Source organism: Camelus ferus, chromosome 3, assembly GCF_009834535.1.
Source record: "Camelus ferus isolate YT-003-E chromosome 3, BCGSAC_Cfer_1.0, whole genome shotgun sequence".
NCBI classification, from domain to species: domain Eukaryota; kingdom Metazoa; phylum Chordata; class Mammalia; order Artiodactyla; family Camelidae; genus Camelus; species Camelus ferus.
Window position 1 is genome coordinate 95812993 of NC_045698.1, and position 19752 is coordinate 95832744.

Here is a 19752-nt window from a genome sequence, read left to right on the forward strand (position 1 = left end):
ATGGAAATGCCCAGTGGGACAGGGCACATGGTATACCTGTCATCCTGACCTAAGGCTTCACATCCATGAAAAGATGCTATGGAAAAATCCAAGTAGGTGAGACACATTACTCTCCTCATCTCTGCCAGCAAATGGGCTCACCGCAGACTCTTGAACCAGGAGTAAAGGCTAACCAGATATTCTCTGGGAGGCTGAGTGAGCTTGATGGCTTCCTTACGCACTGGGTCCCCTTTTCTGTCCCCAAGTGCTGCAATTACACAGGGAGAGAGAAAAGGCCTCCTAGTACATCCTCAAATGTGTAATGAACATCCAGCAGCCTCAGAGAGGATGGAGTGCATGAGCCAAGGTCCTGGAAAACAGAAGCTCACAATCCAGGTGCGCCGCCAACAGATCAAACAAGAACCCAGTGTGAGGAAGATGTTCTCCAGTATTGAGCTGTGAGACTCGGGCTGTCACTGCTACAGAACTCAGAGGAGCGGGTTGTTAAAATTGGCTGTGCAGCATATGAGAAAGTAGTGAGTTGTGAACAAGGATTATCTTGTTGGAAATAACGGCTACTACCCAAGATATGCAGCAAAACAAGATTCCAGGGCAAGTCACCAGCCCATCCATCTGGAGATAGTCAGTTCCTTGGGGGAATAGAAATATTTTTGTGCTGCATTTTCCTGTTCCTCAGGGAGACAAAATCAGTCTCTCTGATTCACAGTGCAGGCAATTTACTGTGACTCACAGGTAAATATACAACATCTCACACCAAAACTCCCTGTGACCGTTTACCTTGGCACAAAAATAATAAAAATCATATGGTCTTCATTTACCTGTCTGCAATAATGCATCAGACCTGCTCAAGATATAAAAAATAATGTATGTGTCTGATTCATCCTCCCTCCTCTTAACTCTGTGGCAAAGTCAAGTATCTCGTGACCCAGAAGGTAAGTTCCACTAGGGCAGAGAATTTTGTCTGTGGTGTTCGTGGCTGTGTCCCAGAGCCTAGGAGAGCAGCTGGCACATCGATCTCTTAAATCAATGATGGGAAGAATGACTCCCCATGTGCCCCGGCCCCTCAGCCGCATCCACCTGGACTACACCTCACATTAAAAAATCATCATCATCATCAGAGCAACCGTATCTTCAGGCCAGCATTTCTCAACCTTGGCACTACTGACATTTGGGGGGTGGGGGTGGGGTCCTGTGCATGGTAGGATGTTTATCAGCGTCCATTCACTAGATATCAGTAGCACCAACCCTCCTGCTCCCTCTGGTTGGGGCCATCAAGAAATGTCTCCGTCCACTGCCAAATGTTCCCTGGGGGCAAACCCTTCCCTAGCAGGCAATCACTGCTCTCAGCCTGCAGACAGCTCCCCAAGAGCTGACAGACACAGGGAATGCATGCTTCCAGTCTCCAGCATGATGCAGAGACAGCAGTCAGGGGCAACTCTTCTCCCTGCCTCCCCTGAGATGAATGCACAAGACAGGCCTGCGGTGGGAGGAAATATTGGGTAATGAAAATCAGGCAGATGTCTTGAACACAAATGAAGACTGAGATGTGGGTCCAGGCCTTGTCTGTATTCGGCAGAAGAAACCACTTTACCACCGTGGTGGGGATGGACTTGGTTTTTAATGATCTCCTCTCACCCTCCTCCACCACAAGGGCATTAAAGCATCTATACGTAGTACCAGTAGCAGGGGATCCGTCAGCAGCAATTTCACTTGAAATCTGGCTTGAAGCATCTGCTCCTGCTCCTAATTATGGACAAGGCTGGGATTCTCCAGTATCCCCACAACTAGTTCAAAGTGCTCCTCAGAGGACAGGCTCTGCGATGCATTCACAGGCCAGGTTCAAATGGGAGACTGGGCAACAGCTCCTGCTCCCCAACTCTGGGCGAACTGTTGACCTCTCATACCTTGTTCTCTGACAAAATCAGGAGGGATCAGAGGAACATCCCTCCCACCTAGGACTCTCAGATGCATCATCTTACCTGCAGTGACTCAGCACTTGCACCTATCTTGGCATGCCAAGATTTCATCACATTCTTCTTCACTGAAAAAAAAATTACTAGTAGCCAATGCTGGCAAGGGTGCAATCAAATACACATTCTATAATTTGGGAGGTAGAATCAATAGAACTTGGTAACATACATCAGTGGCCTTTAAAATGCACATGCCAGTACACCACATATTTCTACTTCTGGGAATATACTGTAAGGAAATAATTCTAACTGTTGAAAGGCTCATATGCCCAAAATGCTCATCATGCCATTATTTAGATTAAGGAGAAATAGAAACAACCAATTGTCTGCTGTCAGATATTTTAGTTTGATATATTGCAGTATATACATACACCAATATACACTATTAAAATGTCATTTACAAAGAACAGCATCATACTATACTACAATGTTTATGCTGTGTAATTAAATGAAAAGAAAAAAGAGGGAGAAACAGAGAGAACACCAAATCCTATTAACAGCATGTTATCAACCATTAAAAGAAAAACATTAGGAAGCCTTCAGGAAGCAAACAGATCGCACCCCCACCCCCTGCAAATTTAACAGTGATTGCATATAGGAGGGAAGTAAATTATTTCTCTTCTATATTTTATAAACCCTTTCCAAATTGTCTATTTCTTTAAATTGGAAAAAGAACAATTTAAAGTCAAAAGAACCATGGTAAACCCACAGCTAGAGCATAAATACCTCCCCTCCATACTCCCTTTATGCTAATTTACTCCCCAATGTTACAAAATATCATTGTGTAAGGTACACAAAGTGATGATTTTACACAGACATTTTTGAAATGATTACCACAATAAGGTTGGTTAACACACCCATCACCTCACATAATTACTACTTTGATGTGGTTATTATGGTGAGAACATTTAAGATCTACTCTGTTAGCAAGTTTCAAGTATACAACACTTATTTTCAACTATAGTCACCATGATATACATTAGACCCTCAGAACTTAACTGTAATTGGAAATCTGTACCCTTTGACCAACATCTCCTTATTGCCTCCACCCCCGGGCAATCAGCACTCTATTCTCTGTTTCTGAGTTTGGCTTTTTTAGACTCCACATAAATAATATCATAACAGTATTTGTCTTTCTGCGACTTATTTCACTTAGCATAATGCCCTCAAGGCTCATCCATTCTGTCATGAATGGTAGGATTTCCTTCTTTTTCATGGTGGAATAATATTTCACTTTGTACATATATCACATTTTCTTTATCCATTCATCTGTTTATGGGCACTTAGGTTGTTTCCATACGTTGGTGATCGTGAATAATGCTGCAATGAACACAGAGGTGCAGTTATCTCTTCAAGACAGTAATTTCACTCCTCCAGATATACACTCACAAGTGGGATTGCTGATCCCACTCCTGTGCATATATTCAGAGGGAATCTTAATTCAAAAAGATACATGCACCCCAATGTTCACAGCAGCACTATTTATAATAGCCAAGACATGGAAACAACCCAAACGTCCATCAACAGTGACGAGATAAAAAAGTTATGGTATATGTATACAACAGAATACTACTCAGCAATAAAAAAAATAAAATAATGCCATTTTCAGCAACATGGATGGACCTGGAGAATGTCATTCTAAGTGAAGTAAGCCAGAAAGAGAAAAAAAAATACCATATGGTATCACTTATATGTGGAATCTTTAAAAAAAAAAAAAAAAAAAAAAAAAAGATAAATGAACTTACAAAACAGAAACAGACTCACAGGCAGAAAAACAAACTTACGGTTACCAGAGAGGGAAGGGGATGGGAAGGGATAAATTAGGAGATTGAGATTTGCAGATACTAATATATATAAAATAGATAAACAACAAGTTCATATTGTACAGCACAGGGAACCATATTCAATATCTTGTAGTAACTTATGGTGAAAAAGAATATGAAAATGAATTTATGTTCCTATATGACTGAACTATTGTGCTGTACACCAGAAATTGACACATTAGAAACTGATTATACCTCAATAAAACTATATTTTTAAAAAATAAGTGGGAATGCTGGATCATGTGGTAATTCAATTTTTAATTTTATGAGGAACCTTCACACTTCATGTTTTCCATAGTGGCTGTACCAATTTACATTCCCACCAACACTGCACCAGGGCTCCCTTTTCTCCACATCCTTGCCAGTACTTGTTATCACTTGTCTTTTTGATGACAGCCATTCTCACAGGTGTGAGATGAAAACTCATCATGGTTTTGATTTACACTTCCCTGATGATTAGTGATGTTGAACATCTTTTCATGTACCTGTTGGCCATTTGTATATCTTTTTTGGAAAAATGTCTATTCAGGTCCTTTCCCCATTTTTAGTTGGATTTTTTTTTTTTTTTTTTTTTTTTGCTATTGAGTTGTATGAGTTCCTTATATATTCTAAATATTAACCCCTTATTGGATACACTGTTTATAAATATTTTCTCCCATTCCATAGGTTGCTTTTTCATTTTGTTGATGGTTTCTTTTGATATATGGAAGCTTTTTAGTTTGATATTGATTTTCCCATTTGTTGATTTTTGCTTCTGTTGCTTATGCTTTTGGTGTTATGTTCAAAAAAAAAAAATCACCGCTGAGACCAATGCCAAGGAGTTTTTCCCTGTTTTCTTCTAGGAGTTTTACAGTTTCAGGTCTTATGTTTAACTCCTTGATCCATTAATTTTTGTGAATGGTGTAAGATAGGGGTCCAATTTCATTTTTTGTATGTGACTATCCAGTTTTCCCAACACTATTCATCCAAGAGACTATTTTTCCAAATTGAGTCACCATAGTTTATTTTTGTCATTAGCACCTACAACCAATGGTTTTTATCTTAACCTGTGTGTTGTTTTTTTCTCTCAACTAGAACACAGGCTCCATAAGGGTACCTGATATGTAACAGATGCTCAATACATTTTGGTTGAATTGGATTATGAGTTAGACTGTAGGCTTTTTTTTTTTTATTTCTCCATCAGCAAAACAAAAATGTTGCTCCCAGTGAACTTCCATACAATTTAACCACACCTCTGAAAGCTGAACATTCACCTATCTTATGACCAATGGATTCCACAGGTATGTATGTATACACCTGAAAAAACATATATGTAGGTTCACCAAAAGATTGGCCCAAGGAAGTGCTATTATGCAGTAGCCAAAACCCAGAAACCACCCGAGAGTCCTTCCACAAAAGAACAGGTAACTTGTGGAATATTTACACAGCGATGAGAATGAACAAACTACAGCCACACACAACAATGCATCACAATTCAATGCCAAGCAAAAGAAGCCAGACACACCAAAAAATACATCCTTATGATTCCATTTATAAAAGCATGAAAACAGGGCAAAACTAACCTAGAGCGTTAGAAGTCAAGAGAGTCTTCCCTGGGAGGGGGACAGGCAGTGAGTGCAAGGGGCACAAGGCGGACTTCTCAGATGCTGATACCATTCTGTCCCCTGACCTGGCTGCTCGCCTTATGTTGTGTTCACTTTGTGAACATCAGGTGGCACACTCATGACTGGTACCCTTGCTCTGTACATGTTCCACTCCAACGAAACATACTCCCTGCCTATCCAGCACTGCTGAGCACAGGGGCTCTTCTGTGATTCTCTCTACACTCACTACAGGCCTTGACCTGAAGCCCTGACAAGGCTCAACTCACTGCACTTCAGCATGCATACACATCAAGTCCTGTCTCAGCTAAATGCTCCACCTCGATCGTACAGACCAGCACCCTTCTGTTGTCAGTGTCTGGGTCCTAAACTCAGGCAAAATAGCAGGGACCACTCATGTAGGTCAGCAAGAGTTGAATTAAGCTGAAGAAGTTTGACCACAGAACACATTCAGAGATGAAAATTTATGTGACTTTTCCCCCAAGACACTGCCCAGGTCCCAAGGCCTCCGGACATCCAGCTTGATAGGATCACTCTGGTCCTTTTGTAGACCAGGCCTATCCCTTTGTAGAATAACCCCTAACAGGTTTCCCTGACCACCAAGCACCTCTTTTCTTCATTTGGTCTCAGACAAGAAGACTGTAGACTCCAGAGAAAAGGAGTAAGAGCTGTTGTGCTCTCTGTTACATCCTAAGTGCCCAGCACAGTGCCTGGTGCATAGCAGCCTGGCCAGTGAGAATCTGCGGTATGAATGTATGAACACATGAACAAACAAAACTACTGAATCTGTGTACCAGCATCTGCCTATTAGAAAGGTGAGGATCTAGGTTCAGGATGAACATGGAAACAAACAAAAGAAAATATTTTTTAAAACATATGCAAAGGTCTTTCCTAGGTAGGAAAAGTTTTAAACCACCAACCCTGCCATAAAAATCACACTTTTAGCACCAGTAAAGACAGCACTATTTTAGCTCTACCACGGACCGCGTTTCTACTCTCTCATTCACCAAGAGTGACATGGGCCTCATTCAAGATGGCAGGTCAAAGGTAACAGACCACGTCCAGAGTCACAGCAAGGCTATTTGGCTCAGAAGGAAGTGATGCCTTGGCCTGATGAAAGGACTGGACACCAACCAACCAAGCCCCCAAAGCCACAGAGGAATCGGCATGTCCAATGAGCACAGAAACAAGTGGAAACTACCCAATTATCCCTTAACAACATGGCTATAGAGAGACTCCAAATAACCACAGAAGTCTGTTCAGTACACTTGACTATTTTCTTCCTCTTGGCAATAGTTTTGTCAATTTTAGGTGCCATTAATTAGAGGAAATTCAGCAACATAAAGCAAAGTTTGAGAGTTTGTACAGTGGACAATGGAATAATGCCATGTCTTGCTAATCCTCATACATTTCCTAAACTTTGACAAGTTTTTGCTTTTATTGTCCTCTGATTTTGCCACAATTATCTGGCCAACTAAGCAAAAAAATTTACTATTCCAAGAAGAGAGTCACAGGTAGTTATGACTGTCCAGACCATATCTCTCAGAACTTCTCTGTGTTTTCAACGGATAGTAGTCTTCCCTCTATATCCTCTATATGGGGAGCAGAACCCATGGATATGGAGGGCCACATGTACTACATCATTTTATATAAGGGACTTGTACATCCGTGGATTTAGGTATCTGCAGGGGATCCTGGAACCAATCCCACACTGACACCGAGGGATGAGTGTACAGCCTCTCTATGCCCAAGGACACACCTCCCACAAGGGTGAACACTGTTTAATACATCCACCATCCCTTGTCTACTACATACGCTTAGCATCATTTCAGCTTCAATATCCACTTCTCCAAAAACTAAAACCAAGGTCAGAGTCAATGTCCTTCAGTTCATCTGTGCACAAAACATTATCAATTCTGCTAGAGAAGATGCAAAATCAGACCAGAGTTGGCAGTGATCAGGTCCCTTTGGAGAAAAGAAGATTTGCTGGGACTCTGTCATGGAGAAGGTCCCACATCAATTCCAGCATGCTCATATGCATAAGCATCTCTGACATCCTAGAAGCCAGGGAAGAGTCAAACATCATTCCACTCCAAGAACACTTCACAACACCTGCTGCTGAGACCTATGGACGTGCACACACTGGAAAGCAAGGCCGTTCTTTCTACTGATGTCAGTGGTAGCCCTGTCAGTCTAAGGCGGAAAACGGCACACATAACAATTTACTCCACATCTTCAAAATAAAATGCTCATTTTTGTCTAAAATTGTATTATTCAGTGGAGCTAATGGTGTTGTCTATTTGTGATGAGTAATAATTCTCCAGAGTTTTTCTGAAAATACATTCTGAGAACTACCTGCATCAGAATCGCCTGGATTGCTTATTCAAAATGCAGGTTCCTGGGTGTGGCCTTTGACCTACTGAAGACTCTGCTCTGGACTAGGAAGCTGAGATCTGCATTTTAAATGAGCACTGCCAGTGATTTTTCAAGATTATAAAGATGTAAATCTGAGAACCACTGCTCCAACACCTTGCTCTGGGCATCTGCCCTTTTGCCTTGGTCGCAAAAGGTCATCAGCATCTTGGCCTAGCCTTTCTTAGAGCTGAGTTAGAGCAACTAGATTCACATGGTGGGACAGGAAGGGTAGAGCTGAAACAGAAAAGTGAGGCTTCTGCTCTCTGCAAAGATAAAGTATGGAGGAAACAAATATGCAAAAACTGCCTAGAACACCGGCGTAAGTTCTGCTTCCCTGCTTCCCTGCTTCAATCACCGGCATCGATGGACTTCACATAAAGGCCTGCTCACCCACCAATTATGCTGGGGAACACTGACAGTGTCTTCTGTAGTGTGACATGTCACAAATCACACAGGAAGAGTTTGAAAATTATTACAAGACAGTTGTATAATGTGTCCTTCCTTCCCCATTGCACCAAAGAAAAGTTCATCCTAAAAGATCAAGGGAAGGGTCTCCTGAGGGACATAGCGGCATAGAATCCCAACCCAATTAGGTTAATTTGGTGTGTTATCCTTCCAGGAGAATCCCCAGTAATTCACATCACTAGTCTGTGAGTGCATCTTTCCTCTTCCTCAGGAAAAAACCATTATCCTCATGTCTGCCACAAGGACATGAGAAGGACCCAGGCCCAGGGGCTATGATGCCACATACCATCCAGCACGCCAATGTGTCAGTGTAGAAACTACATGCATGTTTGTCTCTTGCCCTGAACTGTGGTGTGAGCCTTGTGTGTGGAAATCTTGGTTTCCATCTTAAGCTTCCAAGCCTGGCACCTAGCTGGTTCTCAGAGATGGTAGCAGGGGAGGAGAATGGGGAGGAAAGCAAAGAGCAGCCCACCTATACCAGTCTCATTTCTGAAGCAGAGACTTCATAATCACTCTGTCCAAGAAATTCTAGGGTACCCTTATTTCTGAGGAGCAGTGGGAACAGCAGGAGCTCTTGACCACAGAGAGAAGGAGACACTCATGGGCCACAGACTCCAGAGAAGTGGGAAGTCTTTTTTAAAGTGGAAGGCAGGGTGAGGGATATTTACACAACAGAGATGGCTGCCAAAGACAGCAGAGAGGCACCGAGAGGGGCAAGAAGAAACCAGGCCATAATACTTGTATCAGACAAAGACGACTTTAAAACAAAGGCCATAAAGAAAGATAAAGAAGGATGCTATATGATGATAAAAGCATCAATACAAGATGAGGATATTACACTCATTAACATATATGTACCCAATATAGGAGCACCTAAATACATAAAACAAGTACTACCAGCCACAAAGGGAGAAGTCGATGGGAATACAGAAACCGGGCCACCATTCCCAGTACTTGGCCCCTCTGTGTACCTCACTTTCCACAGGCAACTGATTCCCCTGCCCCAAAATGTGTGTGAAATTGAAAATGTACAAAGCATGCTTTTTAAATAAAATCAGGAGAGAGCTTGCTACTTAAGGGAATCAATCCTAAGACAAACACATCCAGGTCTTTCCCATCTCAAGACCTTTGGATCTGTCTTCCCACCTGCTGCCTGGAACACACCTGCCTCTGCTCTCAGCCGGCTCACCTGTCATTCATCTGCCATGTCTCAGGGCCAGTGTTTTTCCCAGGGACGCCTTCTCTGACAAGAAAAATTAATTAGCCCTTTCCCCTCCCCATTACATATTCTCAGAGCATCTGTGCCTCTATCTCGTAGCACTTTTCTCAGCTGTACCTAAATGATTATTCTGTGATTGTTTATCTGTTGTGATGCTAGACCAAAAACTCCAGGAGGGTACACACCATATCTGTCTTCTTCACCCAGCACCAAGCAAAGTCCTGGCATGAAGCTGGCATTTGAAGAACATTTTTGCATCAGCAAAACACCATGCCCTGTATTAACTGTTCGTTATTGTTTGGGTTTTCCTAAACCACAGCTAACCTGCTTTGGCTGTAGTGAATTACAGGTCCTCTGATGGCCTGTAATGATCTGGAACTGAAGAGGTGGATCTGTAGAGAGGAGGAACAAAGGCCTGGCCAGTCCTACTAGTATCTTCCTATTGGTTCTAAAGCCAAACCTGGAGCTCAGGGACACCTGAACACCAACAAGAAATATTTGCCAGACCCTGTAGGAGCTTCCCTGAGGACACCGATGCAGAACCCCACCTACCAAAGCCAGCCTGGGACCACTCTGCAGGACAAGATGAGGCTTTCACCTTCGAGATGGGCTGAAGGCAACCCATCAGAGCTTAACATTAGAAGTGACATGAATTAGGGCTCAGCATAATAGGGCCCCGGGAGCCCTTCACATTACTAGGACTTGAGGTGTGGCTGGGCACAACCCCCCTCTCAGATATACTGTGATGAGAGCTGCCAGTTTCAGAAGAGGTCCAGTGATAATGTGAAATATGATGGGATGGTCTTCTGTGCCAAGAGCTGCAATGGGAAAATCAGAGAATAGGCCATAGAAGCTCAGACAGCCTTCCAGACCAGCAAGGGATGAAGTAAAGACAGGCTCAAGGCAAATGGAACAAATGTCTCCAACATTTCTCTAAGACATAAGACAGAAAACAACATCCATTGGTGTGTGCTCCCAGGACACAAGTTACGAGAAATGACCCTCAGAAAGCAAATCAGAACCACAGGTACACCAATTACTGAAAGGTCATGAGCATCTACTTTGTGCCAGGAGCTCACTCAATGCTCCCAAAACCCCATGAAGTATGTATGATCACTCCACATCTTACAGATCAGGAAACTGATGCTGTAGCCAACACCCAAGCTTATCCCTGACAAGACTGGAAGGTAAGCTCAGGTTAAGAGGAACCTCTTCACCAGGACATGACCCAGCCTCAGAGAGCTTTTCACAGGTCCAGGGACTGTACCTGGATTGTGAGTGGGTTGAGTTTCTTTGTCAGGTTCCCCTGGCTCTCAATAGCATGTCTATCTGTTGATATGTATAATCATTGTCAATTACTAAACAGAATGAGAGACATGTCCAAAGCCAGCATGACTTACTGGGGCCGGCCCTCTGCAAAGAACACCTCTTCCTCATCCTGGAGGTGTGGAAAGTCCTGGTCCAGGATAATTCACTCACTCATTCATTCACTCACTCAAATTCATTCAAGCATTCACTGAACAGATTTCTGTGCTGGGCTCAGTAGTAAAAGTCTAGGGGACAAGGAGCTCTGTACCTCAGTGTATCCCAAAAAGGGTTATAAAGTTGTGAGGTCCTGGCTTAAAGACAGGGTTAGAGCAAAAAAAAAAAAAATTTTTTTTTCCAATGTATGTGTTAACCCAGAATTTCCCCCTACCAAACACTATAAAAGCCTATGTGCCAGTAACTCTAAAGGTTTCCCTCTCTCAGGAACTCATCTAGAGGTGTGCTTAGGCTATAATTTAAGTCAGCAAAATGCTAACTGACCACCAACTGTGTGCAAGGCATAATAAGACTCGGGCTCTTCAGGAAGAATCCAACTAGTTAAGAAGCTAAAACACAAATATATACAACTATAAATTGAGGCATAATGCATAAAGGCATAACAGGACTTGTTAATATTAGTAAAAATAACAGCCTCCATTTATTGAGTATTAAGCCAGACACTTCACTGAAAGCTTCACTTCTATTATCCAGTTTACTCTTCATGCCAACCCTGTGAGGCTGATCAACATAGTGGACACCTTTGATGTTTGCCCACTAGGCATCCATTTCCCCTAAGACACTTAACCATGTAATCCAATGAAGTCCCAACCACCATTCTATCCCCAGATCCCAGGCCCCACGCTAGGGCTGGGCATGTACCAGCATATTCTACCAACTTGGCCAAAGCGACTGACTGGGGTATGGGTGTATAACACAGGTACAGCAACATCCATTTATGGTAACAACTCTCCAGAAAGTGGGCACAGAGGGAACAGATCTCAACATAATAAAGGCCATATATGACAGACCCACAGTTAACATTATATTCAGTGGTGAAAAGCTGATAGCATTTCCTCTAAGATCAGGAAAAAGACAAGGATGCCCACTCTTGCCACTTTTATTCAACATAGTCTTGGAAGTCCTAGCCACAGCAATCAGAGAAGAAAAATAACAGGAATCCAAATTGGAAAAAAAGAAGAAAAACAGTCACTGTCTGCAGATGGCATGATACTATACATAGAAAATCCTCAAGATACTATCAGAAAACTACTAGAGCTCAATGAATTCGGTAAAGTTGCAAGATATAAAATTAATATACAGAAATCAGTTGCATTTCTATACACTAACAACAAAACAGCAGAAAAAGAAATTAAGGAAACAATACCTTTTACTATCACATCAAAAAATTAAATACCTAGGAATAAACCTATCTAAGGAGGCAAAGGACCTGTGCTATATATAAGACATTGATGAAAGAAATTGAAGACAAAACAGAGTAAAGACATACCATGTTCTTAGACTGGAAGAATCAATACTGTTAAAATGGCCAAACTACCCAAGGCAAAGTACAGATTCAATGCAATCCCTATCAACTTACCAGTGGAATTTTTCACAGAACTGGAACAAAAAATTTTTAAACTTGTATAGAAACATATAAGACCCCAAGTAGCCAAAATAATCTTGAGAAAGAAGAAGGGAGCTGGAGAAATCAGGCTCCCTGACTTCAGACTACACTACAAAGCTACAGTAATCAAAACAATATAGTACTGACACAAAAACAGATAAATTTGACAAGTCTCAAGTTCTAGGACTTTCGTGGCAATACTGAAACATAAAAACTACAGGATGATGTAAATTTGTAGCTGCCATGAGCCACCACATTGAACTAAACAGTCTGAGAATACAACCAACATGGCGAAAATAAATCCCAAACATTCGGGGGAGGGGGGAAAAGGGGAGAGAAAGACAACAGATATACACAACCGAGTCCTATGATGCAACCTGAGCCCAGGGATCCAGCCATACCTAAATCCATTGCTTATCAGTAGATTTTCCAGTTACACAAGTGAATAAGTTTTCTTTTCCATTTAAGCCAGCTTGGACTAGATTTCAGTCATTTGCAATCCAGAGTCCTTACCAGTACTGTGATCATCCCCCATTTAACAAATGAGAAGCCAGGAATTCAAAGACGACAAAGAGCCTGAGACTGAATTAACTGTCTAAGGTTTGGTGAGCCGCAACAATAGTGTGCATTTAGACCAGAAACCTTAGAGTCAGTCCATTCAATCGCTCAGAGCCTATTTTTCCCCTTCACCCACTAGTACCAAGGTACAGACAGATGAGTCGCGTTGCTATGGACCCTTTACAGCATAGTGAGTTTATACCTCTACACTGAGGGGTGGTCCTCTGGGGTCCCACCTTTACCCAGGAATCTATTACACTCTTCCTTCTGGGCACTGCCTTCTTTCTTAGTAGTGCACACAAATGGAGCGTCTTACAATGGATGGCATCTTATACTGGACGAAATGTTAAAAAAAGAAAAACACACTTGTAACCTTGGGCAAATTATTTCGTCTTTTACAGAAAATTTCCTCTGTTTGTTAACTATCTCACATGGGGAGTTGAGACCAAGCATGAGCTTGGGTCTGAGGAATTTCCTAAGGAACATCAACAGTCACCTCACCAAAGGAAAGGTAAAACAAGTCATCCAGAAGGTGTTCAGGTTTAGATATTGAGTGTGTTATCTCTGAAATACACTATAGTGGGTGAGTAAGAAAGGATGTATTATAAAATACTTAATTACTAACATTACTGTGTCTCCTCAAGCACGAGAAAAGAGTTGAGCTAATGATTACGTCCCACTCTTCCAGGGGAGGAGCACAAGTCCGATGAGCCATTTGGGATCACTTCTTGCTTCTGAAAATACTCTCATCAGCGTACAGGAGAGCTCTTATCCTCCTAGCTATCCAGGTCAGCGGAAGCACTGTGGGGGCAGGGTTCAGAGGACCAGGAGAGGAGGGGGACCCAGCCCGGGAGGCTCACCTAGGGCAACAGCTCAGCCATCCTTGCCAGGCAAAACTAGGTTCTCCCTGTAAGGGCAAGCAGATGGTGAGGATGGAGAATACAAGAATGGTCTCAAGCCTATCAACTTGCAGACAGTCTGTTTATAATGATTCCCATGAAATAATTCTATCAGTGGTCATCTAGTACAGGGGATTTAAGATACTGGGTTCATTAAAAAAGAGTCAGGATCACAAACTCATTTAATTTTCCTTGAACCTGTTTAATCAAAATGATTTTCTGCTACTCTCTATTACAAGCTGAGTTTCTGTGGTGACAGATTAATGACTGATCCACTATGCCATACCACCTCTCTTGTCACCAACCCCACACACTGAGCCAGCCACGGTTCTGTCAATAAAGCCTCACTTGCCCTTGAAACTCATTATAGCTGAGCCGTTAAGATCCAATGAGCAGATCAGATGCTCACCACTACCCCAGTTCTGCTACAGAGACCACCAAATCCCACAGAGCGTGCACAAGAAGGAAAAAGCACGTGGGCTGGTCCTTGTGGTCTCATTAGCATTACAAACTCAGGTCACTCCAGAGTAAGATAAATGCCAGCCAAGGCAACACTTCTGATTCTTCGAGCCTGCTAAAGGTAATTATCCTGGAGTTAAATGTCAGGACCAGTATCGGGAGTGCAAAAGAAAGAAAATGTCATGTTTGGTGTAAGCAACAATATTATTCTAATCAAATCAGAAGCTCATTATTAGCAGAATAGAAGCCCTGATGTGACCCCTACAATAAGCTGTGTCTACCTGGATTCCCACTCCACTTTGTCTCAACCCAAGGCTCTTCACTGGTGGCCTTAAGACATAAATAAGGAAAGACTTGTAGTGTGATACCCATGGAAGCTCACAGCCAAAATCCACTCCACTTCTGATGGGCTGCAGTGCACAGCATGAGTCTAGAGTCAGACTGCATGGGTCCAACCCAGTTCCTCCAAGGCCCACTTCTGCAGGCTCTAACCTCTCAGTAAGTAAGAATAATAGTACTTCTCTCCGAGGACTGTTATCAAAATTAAATGACAATATATCTAAAGAGTCTTAAACAATACCTGGCGCACTAAGTGTTCGATGAATGTATGAATGAGATATCACCTATTTCTGCAGTGTTTTCACTTTTTAATTTCAACCAACATATATTATCTTTATTAGAAAAAAACTTATTTTCAAAAACAGAAAACAATAAGAAAGAAATAAGAACAGCCTAACTTAAAGAATTTCATTCAGTAGACAAGAGACCACCTGAGAGGAGAGATCACATTTATTTATCTTACTTACCCCTCTAGCCTATTGCCTACAAGCACATGGTAGACAGTCAAACATTTGTTGGAAGAAATGAACAAACAAATGAATGCAGGAATGAAGAAAGAAAAAGTTTACAGAAAAGGTTATGGAAAGCCAAATCAGATTTAGAAAAAGTCAGGAGACTGGTGGTGGCATCCTGGCCCCTCAACCTCAAACCATGAAGGAATTAAAGGCGTGACAGCTGGAGCAGGGAAATTACTGTACAACCTAATACACACATCTGCCTTCTTCATCTTCTCCTTCTTAATACTGTTATTTGTGCAAAAGTCTGGGTCTCCATCTGGCCAAAACATCCCAACTGCTACTCTTTATAAAAGAATAATGACCAAAGTAGCAGACCACCAGTACACTTAGGAGCAAACATTCAAATGCTGTTGTATTTCTCCCGGCTCCATCACTCCAGGCAACAAGCCCGGGAGTAGTTGTTAGTTTTACTTCTGGAAAGAAGTAAACAGTGATTATTTGTGTATCTAGAGCAATAGGACTGCTTCAAAGCATTAAGTAGTGTCTGTCAGCTCATCTCTGGCAATGTCACAACACAATCAACAGATAAGGGAGCATGGAGCACATGGTCCACCATCATTGCCATTTCAAAGTTTGCTGGTAACACCCACCAATGGTATCATCAACTCTCTTAAAGGAGCCCTTAGTTTCTGGTTTCACAAGCTCAAAAGTCACTTCAATCTATCCCTCTCCCAAGTCCAAAAAAGTGACAAGTCAAGGGAAAGGCAAGAAGTTTTCCTCCATGAGGACTTTCAAAAACTGACAAGCATTGTAACAATAACCTCAGGACACAGTCTTTGAAAGTTATCAGTAGCTTCAACAAAACTGAAAGAAGGCAGGTAGGCTTGTCAACCTCAAGCAAGGCCTGGTTCAGCAAAAATGATCAGGTAGGCTGAGCAACTGCACCATTAGCTGGGGCTTAATCAACGGTCCACTGAATTGCTGGTTTCTAGAGGAAGCAACCCTTTAGTCCCTGGGCCCACGGGACTGAGGCTTTGTGGTTATTCTAAGGAAATGACCCAACTGAAGACACTCAGACTTGGCCTGAAAGGGCATCTAGTCTGAGTTTCACAACACTTTAGAAAGGTTACTGGCATTACATTATATCTAACCCATAGCTAGCATCAGAAGACTCTATGAAGCATATAAAATGGTTGATGACTAAAGATATCTAAGGTTATTTTAAACATTTTTAGATGTTTTTAATGGCATGCTAGATTAAATTATCTTTTTAAAAGGATATATGCTGCTAAAAATATTAGTTTAACACCTTAAAATGCTCCAGAAACAAAAAAGTAGTACATTTAAATATAGAAGCTCTTCTCTTTTTGTTACACTTTGTACATTTTTATAAGGTGGTATTTCCTAAACATTCTAAGAATTACCTAGAATGTTCATTTAAATATGTATTTCCAGCACTCATCCCACAACTATGGAATTAGAATCTTGGGGTGGGGATGTGTCTGGGTGCTACAATTTAACAAGCACCCCAGGTAAGAGCTTCATGATCAGTCAGGTTTAGAAAAACACTGATTCAAGAATTTAAAATGTCACCACTTGCAAGAAATAAAAGCTCAATTTTTCAAAATTTAAAGCTGAATGGGAAATAAGAATGATGTCAAGTTTATGATACACTGAGACTAGAAAACTTTAAGAGGCAGGAAGGTACATATCCAAAGACCAACAAGCATAGCTGCTTTCCACTTGACCCAGCTGCCACTCAAACCAAGCCATGTGCAAAGATGCCCTTCTCCTCCAAGCCTGCCCCAATTCTCCCAGCTCTAGCCAAGTTAAGCATCTGCCCTGTTCCTCAACTCTATCTAAAACACAATGGCAAAAGAAACAAAAAGCAGGATAATTTCTACCCTAAGTAAGTCTGGGAACAGAAGCTTCCTTGGAACATCTTTTGGGTAGTTTGGCCATTTTTTTCAGCCACAGGCAATGGTAGTCAGGGCAGGGCTCCTCAGAGCCAAACAGAGAAGGTATCCAAGATGGTTAAGAGAGCAGGTCAGGGACAGGGGGAGGTGCAGCAGGGATCATGTGGCGGGGGTGGGGAGTTGCTGTAAGAGTAAGGCCCCAAATGACTGTAGAAGCGCACTGAAAGAGTTTGAAAGCCCCTTTCAAAGAGAAGACCCCCATCAACTGAAGGGAGAGGGAAGAAGAACAGAGACGAGAGATAAGCAAACCCCCACTCATGGCCCCTGCTCCTCTTGAATGGAACATGGAGAGACGCGCTTTAGAAAATATCTAGAGTCACAGGATGCATCAGACCCTCTCTGTGCAAGGGCTGGGCATACTGGGCACGTGGCTAAGAGGAATCCAGTACACTCCCACACACCTCCCACCTTCAAGAGCCCTGTGACCAGAGCAGGGGCTCTGTGGTATGGGTCTCTCCTCAGAGCAGGAATTCCTAATTTTAAGTATCATAAAAGTTATTTCCTAGTCCCTTAGAAGCGCAGGGCCCCAGTCACCTGGGGCAGCCTTTCAAAGAGCTGGCAGTGGCTCCCACAGCACAGAGGGGGTGCCATCTGCTGGAAAGACTGCGCCAGGTGCCTCTTGTCCAGCAGGCATCCTCCGGGGCGTACCTGGAGAGCAGCACCAGCCTGGGGCAGAAACAGGCAGCAGATTGCCTCCGGGTGCCCAGAAATAACTTTCTCCCCTCCCATGGCTCCCTTAGAGGAGCAATCCTCTGCCACCCAGGCTCTGGTTCAGGGCAGAACAACTCCATGAGCTGCCTGTTCCTTTTCCCTTCCCCTAAAGACACCAAGGGTCAAAACCACCACGCTCTCATCCAACATTTTATCAGGCCCATGGCCACTACTCTCCAAACCTGGGACACCTGGGTCTTTTGTCAATAAGCTGGGCTCACCCCAAACCTAGCCTTGGCAGCACGCATTCTTCCGGAACACCCTAGGGGTGGTCTAAATCACTGCTGCCCAGGGAGGTTCTCCAGGGGGCTTGGCAAAGCCAGCCATTCTTGTTAGGAGAACTCAGCAGCTCAGGGAGCCTCTCCTTCCGCAGCTGCTCACTATTTATACCATGTTTAGTGCAGTCACCTCCCCCAGTCCTACAAATACAACACACCTGGACCACAGGTAACAGGCATCAAGCCTTAGAAGTTCTCTTTAAAGTTCCTCTCAAGCAAGACGAAGCCCAGGAACCCCGGGCCGACAAGCTGCCTGGGAAGTCTGCATCAGTTCCCTCCCCACCCGCTTCAGAGGCCCTCCTCTGAAAGGCTCCCCAGCCCTGCGGGGCCCGGCGGCGACCGTACTCACGTCTCGAAAGCGGTTCCAGTACTTGTCCCGGTCATACTGGGAGACTGTGCTCAGCCACTGGTCATTGTCTAGGAAATTGCCGTTGTTGGGGCCCGCGCCTCCAGCCAGCGCGTCCAGGTGCCGGCTCTCGACCTGGAGGAAGCACCACGCCGCGGCGGCCGCCGCGAGCACCGCAATCGCCGGCATCTGCGGGGCAGGGGCACGCGGGGGCGGTGAGCCGGGACGCCAGGGCGGTGGCGAGCCCCTCGCCCGGCGCGGAGGGCTGAGTGCCTCCGCCCCCGGGCCCCGCTGTAGGGGCGGGGAATCTCCCAGCAGGGCCAGGGTCAACCCTCGCACACCTGGGGCGGCTCTACAGACCGAGACCCTTCGCACGAATGGGGAGCGGGGGGCTCAGTTACAAATGAAGAGGCTGCGTCACAAATTAGGCGCTGCTACCAAACTACAGAGGACCTGTGTCATCTATTCTCCGGGCGCCCCACTGACCGCCACTCTCGGATAGGGGCTTCAGTATCCCTCACCAAAAATGGGGAGCCCTCAGTCCTCAAGCCGCACTCCCAGAGACGGTGCCCAGAGCTCCGGGGTAGGGAGAGGGTAACAGGGCTCCTAGCAGCAGTCCAGGCTCTCGCAAAACGAGGAATGGTGGGGGGGGATACCCGCAGCTGGGGTTTCTCCCCTCGCCCGCCCAGCCGCCTCGGCGAAAAGGGGGCGAGTGGAGATAGTCCCAGGCCCTGACCCTGCCAGCCCCTCAGTGGCCGCGAGGAGGTCCCAAGTACGCCAAGTTGGGGCGCGGGGTTCCGCGGGGCACGTACCTTGGGGCCCGACCCGGGTCCCCGCGTCCGAGTTGCTAGGTTCCTGTGGCGCGGTCACCGAGAAGGCTGACGGGCTAGCTAGCTTCCCTGCGCTCCTGCCGCCGCCGCCGCCGCCGCCGCCGCCGCGCGTCCGGCCGCTTTGTGAGCCCGAAGCGCTCTGGCTCCGCTCGCTCGCTCGCTCGCTCGCTCGGGCGCGGCGTCCGCGGGCGGAAGAGCCCGAGCGCACGAGCGGAGGCCTCTGGCGACCCCTGGCGGCCGCGAGCTGCTGTAACGCCCGCCCGACAGCCCCGCCGCCCCTGGTCCAGCAGCCAGGAATCTGGTTACCCACATCTTATTGCAGGGCTGAAAGAAGCTTTCAGGCCCACGCTAGTGAGAGACAGCTGAGAGTACTGAAGATCTAAGGCCAAGAAGCCGGCCAGCGTTGAGGCATTCTCAAGAGGAAGTTTGGAGGGCCATTTAAGTCAAAATCACCTCGATGGGGGGAGGGGAGGGCT

The 19752-nt window shown here is 44.5% G+C and overlaps 1 protein-coding gene across 2 annotated transcripts in view; it reads right to left on the minus strand.

Annotated features, from left to right (window-relative positions):
• Positions 1-19421, minus strand: part of SPOCK1 (SPARC (osteonectin), cwcv and kazal like domains proteoglycan 1) — a 469763-nt gene extending 450342 nt beyond the window's left edge. Inside the window, exons 1-2 of one of the 2 annotated variants that reach the window (XM_032476825.1) lie at positions 19259-19420; positions 18450-18635 (exon numbers count right to left, since the gene is read on the minus strand). In XM_032476825.1, coding sequence (XP_032332716.1) covers positions 18450-18635 — 186 coding nt within the window. In that variant the 5' untranslated portion in view covers positions 19259-19420. Of the gene's footprint in view, positions 1-18449; positions 18636-19258 lie in introns of both variants that reach the window. The other variant, XM_032476824.1, reaches the window with a different exon arrangement.
• Between the last annotated feature and the right edge of the window lie 331 nt (positions 19422-19752).